Raw genomic sequence first — 24,335 nt, 5'->3', positions numbered from 1 at the left:
CACATCAAAGATATGGTGAAAAATAGATGAAATTGTGTACTACAGATTAGTAAATAACCACAAGTAAGCTCCTGTGTACCTTCCTTATTAGATAATTCATCCCTGACTGCACTTCAACTAGAAGAAATAGACAAGAAAGGAGCTACAAATCAACACTCTCCCCAAAATTCTTAATATTGGTTATAAAAATAATTTTAATCTAATAATTCTTATGCAGAGATCTTAAAAATTAATTTTATCTACAGCAGTTTTCATTAATGCTATACTTCTCTTCTTATGCCTCCAGGTCAAAATCAACCGTAATGGATGAAGATAACAGGACCTTGTTTAGTGGCTTTACCCTCATTGGGCTCTTCCCACACAATAAAGCCTCAAGCTTCCTTTTTAGTTCCATTTGTGCCATCTTCTTCATGGCCATCGTAACTAATGGGGTCATGATCTTCCTGATCCACATAGATCCTCACCTCCACACTCCCATGTACTTCCTACTTAGCCACCTCTCTTTCATTGATATGATGTATATCTCCACGATTGTGCCCAAGATGCTGGTTGATTATGTTTTGGGAAAGGGGATCATCTCCTTCATTGCTTGCACATCCCAGTACTTCCTCTACATGGGCTTTGTGGGGGCAGAATTCTTCCTGCTGGGGCTCATGGCCCATGACCGCTATGTAGCCATCTGCGACCCACTCCACTATCCTGTCCTTATGAGCAGACGGGTCTGTTGGATAATTTTGGCCAGCTCTTGGTTTGGGGGTGCTTTGGACAGTTTCCTCCTCACCCCCCTCACCATGAGCCTCCCGTTCTGCACATCCCACAAGATCAATCACTTTTTCTGTGAGGCTCCCACCATGCTGAGACTGGCGTGTGGCAACAAAGCTGCCTATGAAATGGTGATGTATACCTGTTGTGTCATGATGCTGCTTATCCCGTTCTCCATGGTGATTGCTTCCTATGCCCAGATTCTCATCACTGTGCATCAAATGAAGTCAGCAGAAGGGAAGAAGAAGGCCTTCACCACCTGTTCTTCGCATATAATGGTGGTGACGCTGTTCTATGGGGCTGCTTTATACACTTACATGCCTCCTCAGTCCTATCACACCCCAATCAAAGATAAGATCTTCTCTGCCTTTTACACCATCCTCACCCCTTGTTAAACCCCATAATCTACAGCCTGAGGAACAGGGATGTGATGGGGGCCTTGAGAAGGGTTTTGGCAAGATGTAATGGGGCCTGTGGTGAAACAAAGGAATAGCTATGACCGTCTGAATTCTTTACACCTTGTCAAGGGAGTGTGGGTTCTATTATTTTAGGTGTGGATATTGTGGACAATGCAGGAAGCAACCACCAATGCCAGTTGTGTTAAGAGGTATATCAGCAGTACTTTCATCAAAATTTGTCAAAAATCTAGTCATCAGAACATTTACACGTGAATAATGCCAGTGTTCCGTAAACACCACTGATGTTTATTTCTTCTTTGCTTCCCTTCATTCCAGTTCTTCTCTTATACCACTTCTCTGTACTTCTTGTATATATTGTTCCCCAAATATCTGGTTACTTTTATATACTTTTGTCAACTTTAGTGGGTGTTTAGCCTCACAGAAACTGAATATCCAAGTGATTTTGATCACATTGTTTAAACTCTCCATCGATAAAGTTTATGCAAGTTTCAGGGATATAGAAATTTGAAGTACATAGAGACTGAACTGGCGTAAACCTCAAAGGGAATGCCTCCATACAGTTACGCCAAGACTTAGAATATTCAGATAGCCCTTCTTTGGGTAGAAAATGAAAACATTCCTCTTTTATCTAAATTTGGAGGTTGAAACAAAATAAGTCACATGTATTTTGCAGAAATTAAATGGCTTCACCTAAAGGGGCAAGGATTCTATGATGTTATTTTTGTTGTGTTGCAAATAACTGTTACTTTGGAAGACACATTGAAGGGTAGATGAGAAGGAAGTGCCCCACTAACTGGCAAGTTTTAGTAATCACTTTAAAGCTGCTTCTCCAAGTCTTGAGGTTAGGTTTATGATTATTAGACTTCTCAATTGTAGTGGGAATATTTATATTAACATTTTCCTTCCAAATAAATAGTGAACAACACTATTTTCCCTTTGGAAAATAAGTAGACAGGCAGACAGGCAGATAGACAGACCAACAGACAGATATACAGATTGTTGCTGTCAAGTTGACTCTGAGTCATGGCAACTTTATGCACAACAGAATAAAACGTTACCCAGTCCTGCATCATCCTCACAATCACTGGCGTGTTTGAGTCCACCATTGCAGCTATTTTGGCAAACCATCTCATCAAGGGTTTCCCTTGCTCTCTACTTCACCAAACACTATGTCCTCCTCTAGTAATTGACCCCTTCTTATGATGCATCCGAAACAATCAAGTTGGACAATGCTCTCTTGTGACCCATAAGGTTTTCATTCTCTAATTTTCAGAAACAGGTTTCCAGGTCTTTTTTCCTGGTTTTAATCTGGAAGCTCCACTGAAACCTGTCCACCTTAGGTGACCCTCCTGGTATTTCAAGTACCAGTGGCATAACCTCCATCAACACAGCAACATGTAAGCCATTCCAGCACGACAAAATGACAGGTGGTGGTTTTCTTCTCTACAGGACTGGAAGTATTATACCCAGTTGTTAAAACCCAGGATGTTAGACTAAAATCTTTAATGAGATGTAACAGTCCACCATTGGATGCTTTGACTTTCACTCAGTTGTTTTTCAGGAAAGCAGATATTCCCATCTAATGGAGCAGGGCCATCTCTTGCAAATTGATGGGGTAGATTTCCCCAGGCTCTCTCTCTGGAAGCTCTCATCTCCTTCAGCTTCATCAGACTGGCTTAGAGTACACTATGTCCCAGTTGATGAGAGGGAGCATTTCCAACGTGGAAGACAGTGAAGTAGAAGAAACTCAATGAACCCAAAAATTAGAAGGGACTGAGCCTTGAGAACTGGGCATCAAGGTCAGCTCCACATTTAAAGACCATGTGAATTTCTGTCAATCATGTAACGTTTCTGCTGCCCAATTCCCTCTTCTGTAAAATTTGAGTTAATGTATCTTATTCCTTGAAAGGTTTTGAATATCAAGTAAAATGATGTATGCAATACCCAAAACCCAAAAAGCCCACTGCCGTCGAGTCGATTCTGGCTCATAGCAACCCTATAGGACAGAGTAGAACTTCCCCTTAGAAGTTCCACGGAGTGCCTGGTGGATTTGAACTGTCGACCTCTTGGTTAGCAGCTGTAGCACTTAACCATTATGCCACCAGGGTTTCTGATATATGCAATAGTACTTATTATTTCCAATTGTTTTTAGCTGTGCTTAACAAAGGAGGTTGCCTTTGATATTTATAATATTCAAGCTTTTTTTTCTTTACATTCCCCTTATCTCTCTTCTCATTACCCCTCACACAGATAATTTATTTTGTTGTTGTTAATTACACTATGATATAAAAAAAAAAATTTTTTTTTTTTTAATAGAGGAAGGACATAATATTAATATCCTACTACAGGTTTGAAAGTAAATTGTATGTGAAAAATTAGAAAAGGAATAGAGAATTCTTCAGAAATGTATAACAGGTAAAATAATTTTTAACAAGTCCATGTTTCCACATGATAAGCACAGGACCACCTTTGAGTGGAGGAGTAGATTGCAGACTGTGAAGGTATACACACAGAAGCTGCAAAAAATGATTACCAAGTGTCTTAGTTATCTAGTGCTGCTATAACAGGAATACCACAAGTGGATGGCTTTAACAAACAGAAATTTATTCTCTCATGGTTTATGGTTTATGGTTTAGGAGGCTAGAAATTCTAATTCAGGGTGCTATCTCTAGAGGAAAGCTTTCTCTGTCAGCTCCAGGGGAAGGTCCTTGTCTCCACTCTACATCTGTGGGCCCAACATTCCTTGGAAATCTCCATGTGTCTTGTCATCCATCTTCCCCTGGGTTTAGTGCAGGGACCCCATGTCCAAAGGACATGCTCTTCTCCCTGCTCTTGTTTCCTGGTGGTAGTGAGGTCCCTTCTCCCTTCTCCTCTGCTAACTTCTTTCCCCTTTTATCACTTGTAAAAGGTGTGACTCAAGTGTGACTTGAGTAACAGTGGTGACTTAATTAAGTGTGTGACTCAAGACGCACCACTCCCTAAACCTGCCTCATAGAGGTTTTAGGATTTACAACGTATAAAATGGAGGATAGCTGCAGAATATTATAAAATGGAGAATAATTACATCAGATCACAAAAAGGACGATAATTACATAAAAAAAAAAAAAAAAAACTAGGAATCATGGCCTAGAAAGGTGACACATATTTTGGGGGACAGAATTCATTCCATGACAACAAGAGGTTTAATTCAGCCATCACTGCTGATACAAACTCTCATGGGATGACCAATCATATAGGGTAATTCCTTAGAGTAATGAGCTGTATCTGTCTCATATTAAGGAAAGATTCAGGCATAAGGATGTACGTGTGCATTAGATTTGAAATCGAGCACAGGATGAGAAGGCTCATTTCCACATATGTTGGTTGATGTAGTTTTAGAATTTCCAGACATATAAAGCAAATTAAAATAAAAGTCTTAAGTTTGTAAAATAAAGGAGATAAACTGTTTATATTGTGCATTTGATGACTGTGTAAACACAAGGTGATCTTCCGCAAAGGTATTTACAAATTACAGGTTGTAGGTTGGTGAGATTCAAAAATAAAATAATAGTTAAAAATCAACAGCTTTCCAGTTTGTCAGAAATAAACACTGACAAACAGAAATGAAGAAGCAAAGTATTAAAAAAAGGAATAATTTTGAGAAATATACAGAACACACACATATGTTGTTGTTACGTGTCGTCGAGTTGGCTCCGACTCATAACGACCCTATGCACAACAGAAAGAAACACTGCCTGGTCCTGAGCCATCCTTACAATCATTGTTATACTCGAGCTCATTGTTGCAGCCACTGTGTCAATCCACCTTCTTGAGGGTCTTCCACTTTTCTGCTGACCCTGTACCCTGCCAAGCATGATGTCCTTCTCCAGGGACAATCCCTCCTGACAACATGTCCAAAGTATGTAAGACGCAGTCTCACCATCCTTGTTTCTAAGGAGCATTCTGTTTGTACTTCTTCCAAGACAGAATTGTTTGTTCTTTTGGCAATCCATGGTATATTCAATACTCTTCGCCAACACCACAATTCAAAGGCATCAATTCTTCTTCACTCTTCCTTATACATTGTCCAGCTTTTGTATGCGTATGACGCGACTGAAAATACCATGGCTTGGGTCAGGGGCACCTTAGTGTTCAAGGTGACATCTTTGCTCTTCAACACTTTCAAGAGGTCCTTTACAGCAGATTTACCCAGTGCAATGCATCTTTTGATTTCTTGACTGCTGCTGCCATGGCGGTTGATTGTGGATCCAAGTAAAATGAAATCCTTGACAACTTCAACCTTTTCTCCATTCATCATGGTGTTGCTCATTGTTCCAGTTGTGAGGATTTTTGTTTTCTTTATGTTGAGGTGCAATCCATACTGAAGACTGTGGTCTTTGATCTTCATTAGTAAGTGATTCAAGTCCTCTTCACTTTCAGCAAGCAAGGTTTTGTCATCTGCATAATGCAGGTTGTTAATGAGTCTTCCTCCAATCCTGATGCCCTGTTCTTCTTCATATAATCCAGCTTCTCAGATTATTTGCTCAGCATACAGATTGAATAGGTATGGTGAAAGAATATAGCCCTGACGCTGGCCTTTCTTGACTTTAAACCAATGAGTATCCCCTTGTTCTGTCCAAACAACTGTCCCTTGATCTATGTAAAGGTTCCTCATGAGCACAATTAAGTGTTCTGGAATTCTCATTCTTTGCAAAGTTATCCATAATTTGTTATGATCCACACAGTCAAATGCCTTTGCATAGTCAATAAAACACAGGTAAGCACCCTTCTGGTATTCTCTGCTTTCAGCCAGGATCCATCTGACATCAGCAATGATATCCCTGGTTCCACATCTTCTTCTGAAACCAGCCTGAATTTCTGGCAGTTGCCTGTTGGTATACTGCTGCAGCCACTTTTGAATGATCTTTAGCAAAATTTTGCTTGCATGTGATATTAATGACATTGTTCTATAATTTCCATTTGGTTGGATCACCTTTCTGGGGAATAGGCATAAATATGGATCTCTTCCTGTCAGTTGGCCAGGAAGCTGTCTTCCTTATTTCTTGCAATAGACGAGTGAGCACCTCCAGAGCTGCATCTGTTTGTTCAGACATCTCAATTAATATTCCATCAATTCCTGGAGTGCTGTTTTTCACCAATGTCTTCAGAGAAGATAGGACTCCTTCATTCAGTGCCATCGGTTCCCGATCATATGCCACCTCTTGAAATGGTTAAACATCGACTAATTATTTTTGGTATAATGACTCTGTGTATTTCTTCTGTCTTCTTTTGATGCTTCCTGCAGAGTTTAATATTTTCCCTGTAGTATATTCAAGTCTCATGTAGCAACAGTGAAAACAATTATCCTTCACTATTGATACTTGAGACTGGAATATTTTCTTCAGTTCTTTCAGCTTGAGAAATGCTTAGCATGGTCTTCCCTTTTGGTTTTCCATCTCCAGCTCTTTGCACATGTCATTATAATACTTTACTTTGTCTTCTCGAGAAGCGCTTTGAAATTTCCTGTTTAATTCTTTTACTTCATCAATTCTTCCTTTTGCTTTAGCTGCTCAACCTTTGAGATAAAGTTTCAGAGTCTCCTCTGATATCCATCTTGGCCTTTTCTTTCTTTTCTGTCTTTTCAAAGACCTCTTGCTTTCTTCATGGATAGTGTCCTTGATGTCATTCCACAACTCGTTTGGTCTTTGGTCACTAGTGTTCAATGCATCAAATCTATTCTTCAGATTGTCTCTAAATTCAGGTGGGAGGTACTCAAGGTCGTATTTTGGCTCTCGTGGACTTGCTCTGATTGTCTTCAGTTTCAGCTTAAACTTGCATATGAGCAGTCGATGGTCTTTTCTGCAGTAGGGCCCTGGCCTTTTCTGACTGATGATGAGATTTTCCATCATCTCTTTCCACAGATGTAGTCAATTTGATTTCTGTGTGTTCCATCTGGAGAGGTCCATATGCACAGTCACCATTTATGTTGGTGAAAGAAGGTATTTGCAATGAAGAAGTCGTTGGTCTTGCAAAATTCTATCATTCGATCTCCAGCATTGCTTCTATCACCAAGGCCATTGTTTCCAGCCACTGATCTTTCTTCTTTGTTTCCAAGTTTCCCATTCCAATCACCAGTAATTATCAATGAATCTAGATTGCATGTTGGATCAATTTCAGACTGTAGCAGCTGATAAAAATCTTCTATTTCTTCATCTTTGGCCCTAGTGGCTGGTGCATAAATGTGAATAGTAGTTGTATTAACTGGTCTTCCTTGTAGGAGTATGGATATTATCCTATCACTGACAGCATTGTACTTCAGGATAGATCTGGAAATGTTCTTTTGGACGATGAATGCAACACCATTCCTGTTCAAGTTGTCATTCCGAGCATAGTAGACTACGTGATTGTCCGATTGAAAATGGCCAATACCAGTCCATTTCAGCTCACTAATGCCTAGGATACCGATGTTTATGTGTTCCATTTCATTTTTTACTATTTCCAATTTTCCTAGATTCATACTTCAAACATTCTATGTTCCAATTATTAATGGATGTTTGCAGCTGTTTCTTTTTTGAGCCATGCCACATCAGCAAATGAAGGTCCCAAAGCTTTACTCCATCCACGTCATTAAGGTCGATTCTACTTTAAGGAGGTAGCTCATCACCATTCATCTTTTGAGTGCCTTCGAACCTTGGGGGCTCATCTTCCAGCACTCTATCAGACAATGTTCTGCTGCTATTCCTAAGGTTTTCACTGGCTAATGCTTTTCAGAAGTAGACTTCCTGGTTCTTCTTCCTAGTCTGTTTTACTCTGGAAGCTCAGCTGAAACCTGTCCTCCATGGGTGACACTGCTGGTATCTGAAAACCAGTTTCATAGCTTCCAGCATCACAGCAACATGCAAGCCCCCACAGTTTGACAAACTGACAGACACATAGATTTAAGCACATGCATGCACAAAACATAACTTAATAGAGAACGTTAACTGAAAACCTAACTAAATCAAAGGGCCTTGTGTATTCCTAGATGAGAATTGTTTTATAAAGATGTCAATTATTTTCAAATCAAAGATAAAATAAATGCTATTCTAATAAGAAATACAACACATTTTTGTTAATACTATCATTTTTGAAATATAACAAAGTGATTCAGAGGATTTTAACAAGGATAAATTAATAGGCAAATATTTATAAAATAACTTTTAGAAATAAGAAAGGTGAAAGTCCATTTTTAACACATATAAATAGGAAATAACATATTAAAATAATCTAAGAGAGGTGGGGCCAAGATAGCTGACTAGATAGAAGCTACTGTGGATCCCTCTTGCAACAAAGACTCGAAAAAACAAGTGAATCAATCACATACATGACACTCTACAAACCCTGATCATCAAACACAGAACTAAAGAGTTAACCTGAGTGACAAGGGGGCCAAAAGCCACACCCTAAAGCAGCAACCACTTCTGGAACCAGTGACCCATGGCGCAGCCTTGAGCCCTCACGTTTCTCTGGGCCAGAGAAGTGGGGCTGATTGCGGATTACTGAGATGGGGCAAGCATGGCACACAGCCTTAACCCCTAACACCCTGGAATAACCTCAGTAGAGATTCAGCCAGTGCAAGCAGCCTGCACACTGACGTGGCTGACAAGAGAATGAGCAACCACCGGGAGGAAGCGACTGTTTTTGGAGCCAGGAGCCAGCATTCCAGTCAGAAAACCTTGGTGCCGGGTTTTGGACAAAGTGCAGAGGAGCTGAGAGGGCTTTCTGAGATGGCGCAAGCACAGGATGCAGCCCTAGCACCCTGAAATAACCTGGGGGGGAAACCCAGCCAGTGCATGCAGGCTGCACAATGACATGGCTGACAGGAGAAGAAATCACCAGAAAGCAGCGATGGCTTTTAGGGCCTGGAGTGCGGCGCTCCAGCCAGAAAACCTTGGTGCTGGGCTTTGGACTAGGAGTGGAGGAGCTGATCACAGCTTCCTGAGATGGTGCAAACACTGGATGCAGGCCTGGCCCTCTGGGGCAATCTCAACCCAGCCAGCATACACAGACTACACACCCCTGTCGAATCTCAGATAAAACAGTCATCATCAAGCAAGATAAGCAACTTTGTCTATATTTCTGGGTGCTACTCTCCCCTTTCTATCTGATCCCTCCCCTCCCTGCCCCAGACAGCTTCATTAACATTGGAATTTCCTGGGCTAGGGAATGAAGTGCTCTGTGGATTTTTTTTTTCCCTAACCCATTCTCCTGGCCTCAGAGAAGCAGCTACTAACAACCCAGTGGGAAAAAATTCCTGCCCTGACTTCCCTAAACTGGAACAAAAATGCAAAACCAGCTCCCGCAAAGTATATGAGATCCACAGTCTTTGGTCTTCATCTCTACAGGGAACACGGTGGCTATTATAATGCAAAGGCAATTCTGATAGAGATCTGACTGTAATTGTTTTAGTGGAGCAGTGGAAAGATAAGTTTTCAAGCTCTGATACCTCTCTAACTATTAAACAGAGACCTCACTGATTCACAGCAGAGAACTGAGGGCTGAAGTTCCACCCAAACCACCTAACCACCCACTAAAGTGGTCTGAGGATATCAACGCCTACCAATCTTTAGAGGTACAAGCATTGGGTGCCTAAAATACAGCTGCAGAGCCCACCCACCAAACTGCTTTAGGAACAGAGACACACCTACCTCACTGGCACGTGAGGGAAAGCTGTCAGCATCCTGCCCTCCTTGGACTGTGGCCCCCTGCCGCTACTAGAATCTGGTGCACACAACTATCACCACTACTCCTCTAAGTGAATAGATGACAGTCTACACCACACACTTGGTGACCCAAAATCTCAATACCTAAGCTGATTCTATTCAAGAATAGTAAATAGACTCTTAGGCTTTTATATCTGGTAACAGCTCAAACCACCTGGTAATAGGACATAAGTGATTCAAAAGCTACAGCAATCAAGGCAGCACAATCTAGGAGCCCATCCACCATATTGAAACAAAACAAAACAAGAAGATAAGACTCAGTGAGCAAATATAAATCTTTAGAATATCTTATAGATGACTCGGAGACAGCAGTCAGTATCAAATCACATAAAGAAGCACACCATGATCGCTTCTACAAAACCCCAAATTAAAGAATCAAAGTCTTTCCCAAATGAAGATCCACTCCTGGAATTGCCAGATGCAGAATATAAAAAAACTAATGTACAGAATGCTTCAAGACATCAGAGATGACCTCAGAAATGAAATAAGGCAATCAACAGAAAAAGCAAAAGAACACACTGATAAAGCAGTTGAAGAAATCAAAAAGATTAATCAGAACGTAGTGGAAAAATTAATAAGCTGCAAGAATCCATAGAGAGACAGCATTCAGAAATCCAAAAGATCAACAGTAAAATTAGACAACTCAAAAGGAAGTCAGAGGAGCAGAACCGAGGAATTGGAATGCAAAGTGGGGGAGTTGGAGGATAAGGCATTTGACACTAATGTAGTTGAAGAAAAATCAGATAAAAGAATTTTAAAAAATGAAGAAACTCTAAGAATCATGTGGGACTCTATCAAGAAGAATAACTTGCATGTGATTGGAGTTCCAAAATAGGGAGGGATAACAGAAAATACAAACAGAATAGTTGAAGACCTTTTGGCAGAAAACTTCCCTGGCATCATAAAAGACAAAAGGATATCTATCCAAGATGCTCATCGAACCCCATACAAGATTGATCCAAAAAGAAAATCACCAAGGCATATTATCATCAAACTTACCAAAACCAAAGATAAAGAGAAAATTTTAAAAGCAGCCAGGAATAAAGGAAAAGTCACCTACAAAGGAGAATCAATAAGAATAAGTTCAGACTACTCAGCAGAAGCCATGCAGGCAAGAAGGCAATGGGATCACATATATAGAATACTGAAGGAGAAAACCTGCCAGCCAAAATCATCTTATCCAGCAAAACTGTCTCTCAAATATGAAGGTGAAATTAAAACATTTACAGATAAACACAAGCTGAGAGAATTTGCAAAACCAAACCAAAGCTACAAGAATTACTAAAGAAAATTGTTCAGAAAATCAATAATATCAGATACCAGCACAACACAAGGTCACAGAACAGAACATCCTGATACCAACTCAAATAGGGAAATCACAAAAACAAAGTAGATCAATTTTAAAAAGAAAAAAATGCTCAAAACAGGGAATCATTGAAGTCATTACGTAAAAGATTACAATAATCAAAAAAGAGGAACTAAATACAGGAGCCATGGATCTTCCATATGGAGAGGAAAACAATGTGATACAGGATGATACAAATTAGGTTTTTACTTAGAAAAATAGGGGTAAATAATAAGGTAACCACAAAGAGATCTAACAATTCCATAATTCAAAGTAAAAACCAAGAAAAACATGACTCAGCAAAAATTAATTCAACTACTACGAAAATGAGGAACACACAATTTACAAAGAAAAGCTTCTCAGTACAAAAACGTAAGTGGAAAAAGGAAATTGTCAACAACACACACAAAAAGACATGAAAATAACAGCACTAAACTCATACTTATCTATATTTACACTGAATGTAAATCAACTAAATGCACCAATAAAAGATAGACAGTCTCAGACTGGATAAAAAAACATGGTCCGTCTATATGCTGCCTAGAAGAGACATACTTCAGACTTAGAGACACAAACTAAAACTCAAAGGATTGAAAGAAAATATATCAAGCAAACAACAATCAAAAAAGATCAGGAATGGCAATATTAATTCCTGACAAAAGAGACTTTAAAGTTAAATCCACCACAAAGGATAAAGAAGGACACTACATAATGATTAAAGGGACAATTGACCAGGAAGATGTAACCATATTAAATATTTATGCACCCAATGACAGGGCTGCAAGATACACAAAACAAACATTAATAGAATTGAAAAATGAGAGAGACACCTCCACAGTTATAGTAGGAGACTTCAACACACCACTTTCGGAGAAGGATAGGACTTCCAGTAAGAAGCTCGATAGAGACACTGAAGATCTAATTGCTACAATCAACCAACTTGATCTCGTAGATTTATACAGAACACTCCACCCAACAGCTGCAAAGTATACTTTTTTTTCTAGTGCACATGGAACATTCTCTAGAATAGATCACATATTAGGTCATAAAACAAAACTTTGCAGAATCCAAAAAACAGAAATATTACAAAGCATCTTCTCAGACCATATGGCCATAAAAGCAGGAATCAATAACAGAAAAACCAGGGAAAAGAAATCAAATATTTGGAAACTGAACAATACCCTGCTCAAAATAGACTGGGTTATAGAAGACATTAAGGAGGGAATAAAGAAATTCATAGAATGCAACGAGAATGAAAACACTTCCTATCAAAACCTCTGGGACAGAGCAAAAGCAGAGCTCAGAGGTAAATTTATATCGATAAATGCACACATTCAAAAAGAAGAAAGAACCAAAATCAGAGAACTGTCCCTACAACTTGAACAAATAGAAAGCGAACAACAAAAGAATCTGTCAGGCACCAGAATAAAACAAATAATAAAATTAGAGCAGAATTAAATGAATTAGAGAACAGAAAAACAATTGAAAGAATTAAGACAGCCAAAAGCTGGTTCTTTGAAAAAATTAACAAAATTGATAAACCATTGGCCACACTGACTAAAGAAACACAGGAAAGGAAAGAAATAACCCGAATAAGAAATGAGATGGGCCACATCACAACAGACCCAACTGAAATTAAAAGAATCATATCAGATTATTATAAAAAATTTTACTCTAACAAATTTGCAAACCTAGAAGAAATGGATGAAATCCCTAGAAACACACTACCTACCTAAACTAACACAATCAGAAGTAGAACAACTAAATAGACCCAAAACAAAAAAAGAGATGGAAAAGGTAATCAAAAAACCCCCAACAAAAAAAAGCCCTGGCCTGGACAACTTAACTGCAGAGCTCTACCAGACTTTCAGAGAAGAGTTAACACCACTACTACTAAAGGTATTTCAAAGCATACAGAATGATGGAATACCACCTAACTCATTCTATGAAGCCAGCATGTCCCTGATACCAAAACCAGGCAAAGACACCACAAAAAAAGAAAATTACAGACCTATATCCCTCATAAACATAGATGCAAAAATCCTCAACAAAATTCTAGACAATAGAATTCAACAACATATCAAAAAAATAATCCACCACAGCCAAGTGGGATTTATACCAGGTATGCAACGTTGGTTCAATATTAGAAAAACAATTAACGTAATCCACCACATAAATAAAACAAAAGACAAAAACCAGATGATTTTTTCAATTGATGCAGAAGAGGCATTTGACAAAGTCCAACACCCATTCATGATGAAAACCCTAAGCAAAATAGGAATAGAAGGAAAATTCCTCAACATAATAAAGGGCATTTATACAAAGCCAACAGCCAACATTACTCTAAATGGAGAGAGCCTGAAAGCATTCCCAATGAGATCGGGAAACAGACAAGGATGCCCTTTATCACCACTCTTACTCAACATTGTGCTGGAGGTCCTAGCCAGAGCAATTAGGCTAGATAAAGAAAAAAATGGCATCCAGATTGGCAAGGAAGAAGTAAAATTATCTCTATTTGCAGATGACATGATCTTATACACAGAAAACCCTAAGGAGTCTTCCAGAAAACTAGTGAAACTGATAGAAGAGTTCAGCAGAGTATAGGGATACAAGATAAACATACAAAAATCTGTTGGATTCCTCTACACCAACAAAAAAAACATCGAAGAGGAAATCACCAAATCAATACTATTCATGGTAGCCCCCAAGAAGAAAAAATATTTATGAACAAATCTTACCAAAGATGTAAAAGACCTATACAAAGAAAACTAGAAATCACTACTGCAAGAAACTAAAAGGGACCTACAGAAGTGGAAAAACATAGCTTGCTCAAAGATAGGAAGACTTAACATAGCAAAAATGCCTATTCTACCAAAAGGCATCTATATATACAATGCACTTCCTATCCAAATTCCAACGACATTTTTTAATGTAGTGGAGAAACAAATCACCAACTTCGTATGGAAGGGAAAGTAGCCCCGGATAAGGAAAGCATTACTGAAAAAGAAGAAGAAAGTGGGAGGCCTCACTCTACCTGATTTCAGAACCTATTATACAGCCACGGTAGTCAAAACAGCCTGGTACTGGTACAAAAACAGGCACATAGACCAATGGAACAGAGTTGAGAACCCAGATATAAATCCACCCACATATGAGCAGCTGATATTTGACAAAGGCCCAGTGTCAGTTAATCGGGGTAAAGATAGTCTTTTTAACAAATGGTGCTGGCATAACTGGATATCTATCTGCAAAAAAATGAAACAGGACCCATACCTTATGCCATGCACAAAAACTAACTCCAAATGGATGAAAGACCTAAACATAAAGACTAATATGATAAAGATCATGGAAGAAAAAATAGGGACAACATTAGGAGCCCTAATACAAGGCATAAACAGAATACAAAACATTACCAAAAATGATGAAGAGAAACCTGATAACTGGGAGCTCCTCAAAATCAAACTCTTATGCTCATCTAAAGACTTCGCCAAAGGAGTAAAAAGACCACCTACAGACTGGGAAAAAATTTTCAGCTATGACATCTACCACCAGGGCCTGATCTCTGAAATCTATATCATTCTGTTAAAACTCAACCACAAAAAGACAAACAACCCAATTAAGAATTGGGCAAAGGATATGAACACACACTTCACTAAAGAAGATATTCAGGCGGCTAGCAAATACATGAGGAAATGCTCTCGATCATTAGCCTTTAGAGAAATGCAAATGAAAACTATGATGAGATTCCATCTCACTCCAAGCAGGCTGGCATTAATCCAAAAATCATAAAATGATAAATATTGGAGAGGCTGTGGAGAGATTGGAACACTTATACACTTCTGGTGGGTATTTCAAATGGTACAACCACTTTAGAAATCAATCTGGCATTTCCTTAAGAAGCTCGAAATAGAACTATCAGAAAAAAAAAAAAAAAAAACAGAAATCCCACTCCTCAGAATATCTCCTAGAGAAATAAGAGCCTTTACACAAACAGATATATGCACACCCATGTTTATTGCAGCATTGTTTACAATAGCAAAAAGCTGGAAGCAACCAAGGTGTCCATCAATGGATGAATGGATAAATAAATTATGGTATATTCACACAATGGAATACGTTGCATCAATAAAGAACACTGATGAATCTGTGAAGCATTTTATAACATGGAGGAACCTGGAAGGCATTATGCTGAGTGAAATTTGTCGGATGCAAAAGGACAAATATTGTATAAGACCACTACTATAAGATCTTGAGAAATAGTTTAAACTGAGAAGAACACATTCTTTTATAGTTAGGAGAAGGGGGAGGGAGGGACAGCGGGAGAGTGTTATTTACTGATTAGATAGTAGATAAGAACTACTTTAGGTGAAGTGAAGGACAACACTCAATACAGGGGAGGTCAGCACAACTGTACTGGAACAAAAGCAAAGTAATTTCCTGAATAAACTGAATACTTTGAAGTTCAGTGGAGCAAGGGCGGGGGTTTGGGGACTATGACTTCAGGGGACATCTAACTCAGATGGCAAAATAAATTCTATTAAGAAAACTTTGTGCATCCCACTTTGAAGTGTGGTGTCTGGGGTCTTAAAAGGTAACAAGCGGCCATCTAAGATGCATCAATTGGTCTCAACCCACCTGGATCAAAGGAGAATGCAGAACACCAAGGTCACATGATAACTATGAGCCCAAGAGACAGAAAGGGCCACATGAACTAAAGACTACATCATCCTAAGACCAGAAGAGCTAGATGGTGCTGGGCTGCAACTGATGACTGCCCTGACAGGGAGCACAACAGAGAACCCCTGAGGGAGCAGGAGATCAGTGGGATGCAGACCCCAAATTCTCATAAAAAGACCAGACTTAATGGTATGACTAAGACTAGAAGAATCCCGGCGGTCATGGTCCCCAAACCTTCTGTTGGCCAGGACAGGAGCCATTTCCAAAGCCAACTCAGCAGACATTGATTGGACTGGACAATGGGTTGGAGACGCTGATGAGGAGTGAGCTATTTGCATCAGGTGGACACTTGAGACTGTGTTGGCATCTCCTGTCTGGAGGGGAGATGGGAGGGTAGAGGGGTTAGAAACTGGCAAAACAGTCATGAAAGGAGAGACTGGAAGAAGGGAGCAGGCTGACTCACTAGGGGGAGAGTAAGTGGGAGTATGTAGTAAGGTGTATATAAGTTTATATGTGAGAGACTGACCTGACTTGTAAACTTTCACTTAAAGCACAATAAAAATTATTAAAAGAAATAATCTAAGCAGTAAAGTACAGTTTCAAAAATTAGAAAGATCAGTACAATACAGTAGTTAACAAACCAAGACCAAGCCAGCTGCTGTTGAGTTGATTCCACCTTATGGCGGCCCACGTGTGTCAGAGTGGAACTGTGGTCCAGAGGATTTTCAATGGATGTTTTTTTGGATGTACATATTTGTGAAGCCTTTTTCCAATGTGCTATGGGTAGACCCAGCCCTCAACTCTTCAATTAGCAATGAGCACATTAACTATTTGCACCTAGGGACTCATCACAATTGGTACCAAACCAAAAACTAAATCCACTGTTGTCGTGTAGATACAGTACCTGACAAATGTAAAAACTTAAAATATATATAAAGAGATGGTGGACTAGGTGGACGCTACTGCGGATCCCTCTTGCAACAAAGACTCGGAAAAACAAGGGAATCGATCACACACATAACAATCTACGAACTCTGAACAACAAGCACAGACTTAGAGACGGAAAACGAACAAATACGGGCAGACAGCAACTGTTTTCAGAACCAGGAGCCAGCGCACCAGGCAGGTGACCTTCGGAGCCCGATCTGGGGCAGAGCCCAGGGGGGCAGATGGCACAGAAAGGGGGCCCACCCCTTCCCCCCCCGAACCCATCCCGGGAGGAAGTTTAGCAGGTTGGTGCGGGCGGCGTAGAGGTGCAGCCGGAGGGAGAAGCACCCAGGAGGCAGTGACTGATCTGGGAGGGGGGAGAACAGCGTCCCAGCTGGGGTGCCGTCCAGCTGGGAGTTAGGCGAGAAGCCGACGGGGCATGAGCGGGGGGGGGGGTCAACTATATTTCCCTAAAGTGACCCCAGGGCGGGGCCCACACGTTCGTGCAGGAGGACGCACACCCAGTCCGCGCGTGTGGGGCGGCACACCAGAGGGAGAAATCCCCGGAAGTGTCTGGTCTCAAAGCAGGGAAAGCAGCATCCCAGACGGGGAGCCATTCCGCTGGGATCTGGGCGTGTGCGTGTGCCCGGGCAGGGCATGAGCGCGGGGTCCATTTTTATTACCCTGAATTGACCCAGGGGGCGGGCCCACCTGGCCGTGCAGGTGACGCCAACCCAGTTCGCGCGAGAGGTGTGGCGCTCCGGAAGGAGAAGTCCCGGGGAGGAAGTGACTGGTTCCAGAACGGGGAAAGCAGCGTCTCAACCCGGAAGTCATCCCGCTGGGCTTTGGGTGTGCGCACGGGTGGGGCGTGACCGTGGGACCCAATTATAATTGCCTGAATAGACCCTGGGGGCGGGCCCACCCGCTCGTGCGGGAAACGCCCACCCAGTGCCCACGAGCCGTGGCGTGCACCGGAGGAATTCCCCAGGAGGAAGTGACAGGTTTCCGAGCAAGGAAAGCCTTGTCCTAGCCAGGGACCCGTCCAGCCCGGATTTTGGTGAACGGGGGGGGAGCGTGAACGTGGTGTTCAGCTCTATATTCTGTGGTGCTACACTCCTAGCTCTCAGATCACCCCCACCCTCCCCAGGCGACCCCATTAACATCCGAATACCCGGAGCCAGAGAGAGAATTCAGATAGGGATCTGACTGCATTTTTTTTTAGCCGACTACTTGGAAAAACTAGTTTCCCAGTGATGGCTCAGAGACAGCAGTCCATATCAAACCACATAAAGAAACAGACCATGACAGCTTCTCTAACCCCCCAAACAAAAGAATCAAAATCTTTCCCAAATGAAGATACAATCCTGGAATTATCAGATACAGAATATAAAAAACTAATTTACAGAATGCTTAAAGATATCACAAATGAAATTAGGATAAATGCAGAAAAAGCCAAGGAACACACTGATAAAACTGTTGAAGAACTCAAAAAGATTATTCAAGAACATAGTGGAAAAATTAACAAGTTGCAAGAATCCATAGAGAGACAGCATGTAGAAATCCAAAAGATTAACAATAAAATTACAGAATTAGACAACGCAATAGAAAGTCAGAGGAGCAGACTCGAGCAATTAGAATGTAGACTGGGACTTCTGGAGGACCAGGGAAACAACACCAACATAGCTGAAAAAAAATCAGATAAAAGAATTAAAAAACATGAAGAAACCCTAAGAATCATGTGGGACTCTATCAAGAAGGACAATTTGCGAGTGATTGGAGTCCCAGAACAGGGAGGGGGGACAGAAAACACAGAGAAAATAGTTGAAGAAATCCTGACACAAAACTTCCCTGACATCATGAAAGACGAAAGGATATCTATCCAAGATGCTCATCGAACCCCATTTAAGATTGATCCAAAAAGAAAAACACCAAGACATATCATCATCAAACTTGCCAAAACCAAAGACAAACAGAAAATTTTAAAAGCAGCCAGGGAGAAAAGAAAGGTTTCCTTCAAGGGAGAATCAATAAGAATAAGTTCAGACTACTCAGCAGAAACCATGCAGGCAAGAAGGGAATGGGACGACATATACAGAGCACTAAACGAGAAAAACTGCCAACCAAGGATCCTATATCCAGCAAAACTCTCTCTGAAATATGAAGGAGAAATTAAGATATTTACAGATAAACACAAGGTTAGAGAATTTGCAAAAACTAAACCAAGACTGCAAGAAATGCTAAAGGAGATTGTTTGGCCGGATGACCAATAATATCAGGGACAAGCACAATACAAGGTCACAAAACAGAACATCCTGATATCAACGCAACCCAAACAGGGAAAGCACAAAAACAAACAAATTAAGACTAATTCTAATAAATAAATAAATAAACAAAATAATACACACAACAGGAAATCATGGAAATCAATAGATAAATGATCAAAATAATCAAAAAGAGGGACTAAATATAGGACGTATTGAACTGCCAGATGGAGAGTGATACAAGGCGAAATAGAAGGATACAAGTTAGGGTTTTACTTAGAAAAATAGGGGTAAATAAAAAGGTAACCACAAAAAGGAATATCAATCCCATAACTCAAGAAAAAAGCCAAGAAAAACGTAACGACTCAATAAACACAAAGTTAAACATTATGAAAATGAGGATCTCACAAGCTACTAAGAAAAACGTCTCAGCACAAAAAAGCATGTGGAAAAATGAAATGGCCAACAACACACATGAAAAGGCATCAAAATGACAGCACTAAAAACTTACTTATCTATAATTACGCTGAATGTAAATGGACTAAATGCACCAATAAAGAGACAGAGAGTCACGGACTGGATAAAAAAACACGATCCATCTATATGCTGCCTACAAGAGACACACCTTAGACTTAGAGACACAAACAAACTAAAACTCAAAGGACGGACAAAAATATATCAAGCAAACAATAAGCAAAAAAGAAGAGGAGTAGCAATATTAATTTCTGACAATATAGACTTTAAACTTAAATCCACCACAAAGGATAAAGAAGGACACTATATAATGATAAAAGGGACAATTGATCAGGAAGACATAACCATATTAAATATTTACGCACCTAATGACAGGGCTGCAAGATACATAAATCAAATTTTAACAGAATTGAAAAGTGAGATAGACACCTCCACATATATAGTAGGAGACTTCAACACACCACTTTCGGAGAAGGACAGGACATCCAGTAAGAAGCTCAACAGAGACACGGAAGACCTACTTACAACAATCAACCAACTTGACCTCATTGACTTATACAGAACTCTCCACCCAACTGCTGCAAAATATACTTTTTTTTCTAGCGCACAGGGAACATTCTCTAGAATAGACCACATATTAGGGCATAAAACAAATCTTTGCAGAATCCAAAACATCAAAATATTACAAAGCATCTTCTCAGACCACAAGGCAATGAAGCTAGAAATCAATAACAGAAAAACTAGGGAAAAGAAATCAAATACTTGGGAAATGAACAATACCCTCCTGAAAAAAGACTGGGTTATAGAAGACATCAAGGAGGGAATAAGGAAATTCTTAGAAAGCAACGAGAATGAAAATACTTCCTATCAAAACCTCTGGGACACAGCAAAGGCAGTGCTCAGAGGCCAATTTATATCGATAAATGCACACATACAAAAAGAAGAAAGAACCAAAATCAGAGAACTGTCCCTACAACTTGAACAAATAGAAAGTGAGCAACAAAAGAATCCATCAGGCACCAGAAGAAAACAAATAATAAAAATTAGAGCTGAACTAAATGAATTAGAGAACAGAAAAACAATTGAAAGAATTAACAAAGCCAAAAGCTGGTTCTTTGAAAAAATTAACAAAATTGATAAACCATTGGCTAGACTGACTAAAGAAAAACAGGAAAGGAAACAAATAACCCGAATAAGAAACGAGAAGGACCACATCACAACAGAACCAAATGAAATCAAAAGAATCATATCAGATTACTACATAAAATTGTACTCTAACAAATTTGAAAACCTAGAAGAAATGGATAAATTCTTGGAACAATACTACTTACCTAAACTAACACATCCAGAAGTAGAACAACTAAATAGACCCATAACAAAAAAAGAGATTGAAACGGTAATCAAAAAATTCCCAACAAAAAAAAGTCCTGGCGCAGATGGCTTCACTGCAGAGTTCTACCAAACCTTCAGAGAAGACTTAACACCATTACTATTGAAGGTATTTCAAAGTATAGAAAAAGACGGAATACTACCCAACTCATTCTATGAAGCTACCATCTCCCTGATACCAAAACCAGGTAAAGACATTACAAAAAAAGAAAATTTTAGACCTATATCCCTCATGAACATAGATGCAAAAATCCTTAATAAAATTCTAGCCAATAGACTCCAACAACACATCAAAAAAATAATACACCCTGATCAAGTGGGATTTATATCAGGTATGCAAGGCTGGTTTAATATCAGAAAAACCATTAATGTAATCCATCACATAAACAAAACAAAAGATAAAAATCACATGATCTTATCAATAGATGCAGAAAAGGCATTTGACAAAGTTCAACACCCATTTACGATAAAAACTCTAACCAAAATAGGAATTGAAGGAAAATTCCTTAACATAATAAAGGGCATCTATGCAAAGCCAACGGCCAATATCACTCTAAATGGAGAGAACCTGAAAGCATTTCCCTTGAGAACGGGAACCAGACAAGGATGCCCTTTATCACCGCTCTTATTCAACATCGTACTTGAAGTCCTAGCCAGGGCAATTAGGCTAGACAAAGAAATAAAGGGTATCCAGATTGGTAAGGAGGAAGTAAAGCTATCACTATTTGCAGATGACATGATCGTATACATGGAAAACCCTAAGAAATCCTCCAGAAAACTACTGAAACTAATAGAAGAGTTTGGAAGAGTCTCAGGATATAAAATAAACATACAAAAATCACTTGGATTCCTCTACATCAACAAAAAGAACACCGAAGAGGAAATAACCAAATCAATACCATTCACAGTAGCCCCCAAGAAGATAAAATACTTAGGAATAAATCTTACCAAGGATGTAAAAGACCTATACAAAGAAAACTATAAAACTCTGCTACAAGAAATTCAAAAGGACATACTTAAGTGGAAAAACATACCCTGCTCATGGATAGGAAGACTTAACATAGTAAAAATGTCTATTCTACCAAAAGCCATTTATACATATAACGCACTTCCAATCCAAATACCAATGTCATACCTTAAGGGAATAGAGAAACAAATCACTAATTTCATATGGAAAGGAAAGAACCCCCGGATAAGCAAAACATTACTGAAAAAGAAGAAGAAAGTGGGAGGCCTCACCCTATCTGATTTCAGAACCTATTATATAGCTACAGTAGTCAAAACAGCCTGGTACTGGTACAACAACAGGCACATAGACCAATGGAACAGAATTGAGAATCCAGATATAAATCCATCCATTTATGAGCAGCTGATATTTGACAAAGGACCAGTGTCAGTCAATTGGGGAAATAATAGTCTTTTTAACAAATGGTGCTGGCATACCTGGATATCCATTTGCAAAAGAATGAAACAGGACCCATACCTCACACCATGCACAAAAACTAACTCCAAGTGGATCAAAGACCTAAACATAAAGACTAAAACGATAAAAATCATGGAAGAAAAAATAGGATCTACCCTAGGAGTCCTAATACAGGGCATAAACAGAATATAAAACATTACCAAAAATGATGAAGAGAAACCAGATAACTGGGAGCTCCTAAAAATCAAACACCTATGCTCATCTAAAGACTTCACCAAAAGAGTAAAAAGACCACCTACAGACTGGGAAAGAATATTCAGCTATGACATCTCAGACCAGCGCCTGATCTCTAAAATCTACATGACTCTGTCAAAACTCAACCACAAAAAGACGAACAACCCAATCAAGAAGTGGGCAAAGGATATGAACACACATTTCACTAAGGAAGATATTCAGGAAGCCAACAGATACATGAGAAAATGCTCTCGATCATTAGCCATTAGAGAAATGCAAATTAAAACTACGATGAGATTCCATCTGACACCAACTAGACTGGCATTAATTCAAAAATCACAAAATAATAAATGTTGGAGAGGCTGCGGAGAGATTGGAACTCTCATACACTGCTGGTGGGATTGTAAAATGGTACAACCACTTTGGAAATCCATCTGGCGTTATCTTAAACAGTTGGAAATAGAACTACCATACAACCCAGAAATCCCACTCTTCGGAATATACCCTAAAGATACAAGAGCCTTCACACAAACAGATATATGCACACCCATGTTTATTGCAGGTCTGTTTACAATAGGAAAAAGCTGGAAGCAACCAAGATGTCCATCAACGGACGAATGGGTAAATGAATTGTGGTATATTCACACAATGGAATACTACGCATCGGTAAAGAACAGTGACGAATCTCTGAAACATTTCATAACATGGAGGAATCTGGAAGGCATTATGCTGAGTGAAATGAGTCAGTTGCATAAGGACAAATATTGTATAAGACCACTATTATAAGATCTTGAGAAATAGAAAAAACGGAGAAGAACACATACTTATGTGGTTACAAAGGGGGGAGGGAGGGAGGGAGGGAGAGGGCTTTTTATTGATCAATCTGTAGATGGGAACTGCTTTGGGTGAAGGGAAAGACAACACTCAAAACAAGGAAGGTCAGCCTAATTGGACTGGATTAAAAGTAAAGAGGTTTCCGAGATAAAATGAAAGCTTCAAAGGTCAGCGAAGCAGGGGCTGGGGTCTGGGGAACTTGGTTTGAGGGGACTTCTAAGTCAATGGGCAAAACAATTCTATTATGAAAACACTCTGCATCCCACTTTGAATTGTGGCACCTGGGGTCCTAAATGCCAACAAGCGGCCATCTAAAATACATTAATTGGTCTCAAGCCACCTGGAGCAAAGGCAAAGGAAGAACACCAAGGTCACACGACAACTAAGAACCCAAGAGACAGAAAGGGCCACATGAACCAGAGACCTACATTATCCTGAGACCAGAAGAACTAGTTGGTGCCCGGCCACAATCGATGTCTGTCCTGTCAGGGAGCACAACAGACAACTCCTGAGGGAGCAGGAGACCAATGGGATACAGACCCCAAATTCTCACTAAAAGACCACACCTAATGGTATGATTGTGACTAGAGGAATCCCAGAGACAATGCTCCCCAGAACTTCTGATGGCACAGGACAGGAACCATCCCCGAAGACAAATCATCAGGCATGAAAAGGACTGGTCAGTGGGGGGGAGAGAGATGCTGATGCATAGTGAGCTAATTAAATCAGGTGGACACGGGAGAGTGTGTAGGTAACTCTTGACTGGAGGGGGGATGGGAAGATAGAGAGAGAGGGAAGATGGCAAAATTGGCACGAAACGAGAGACTGTAAGGGCTGACTCAATAGGGG

The 24,335-nt window shown here is 39.9% G+C and overlaps 1 protein-coding gene across 1 annotated transcript; it reads left to right on the top strand.

Moving 5' to 3' along the window:
* The first annotated feature begins 302 nt into the window (after positions 1 to 302).
* LOC126070480 (olfactory receptor 2T6-like) lies at positions 303 to 1,157 on the top strand. The gene has a single exon (XM_049874678.1). The coding sequence runs from the start codon at positions 303 to 305 to the stop codon at positions 1,155 to 1,157; it is 855 nt and encodes a 284-aa protein (XP_049730635.1).
* Positions 1,158 to 24,335: the final 23,178 nt, after the last annotated feature.

This window comes from Elephas maximus, chromosome 2 (assembly GCF_024166365.1).
Source record: "Elephas maximus indicus isolate mEleMax1 chromosome 2, mEleMax1 primary haplotype, whole genome shotgun sequence".
NCBI classification, from domain to species: Eukaryota; Metazoa; Chordata; class Mammalia; order Proboscidea; family Elephantidae; genus Elephas; species Elephas maximus.
The sequence above is the reverse complement of the archived record's forward strand: the minus strand, read 5'-3'. Positions and strand labels throughout refer to the sequence as shown.

Coding starts and splice junctions, on each gene's coding strand:
- LOC126070480 (XM_049874678.1), top strand. CDS start 303: ATGGATGAAGATAACAGGACCTTGTTTAGTGGCTTTACCCTCATTGGG.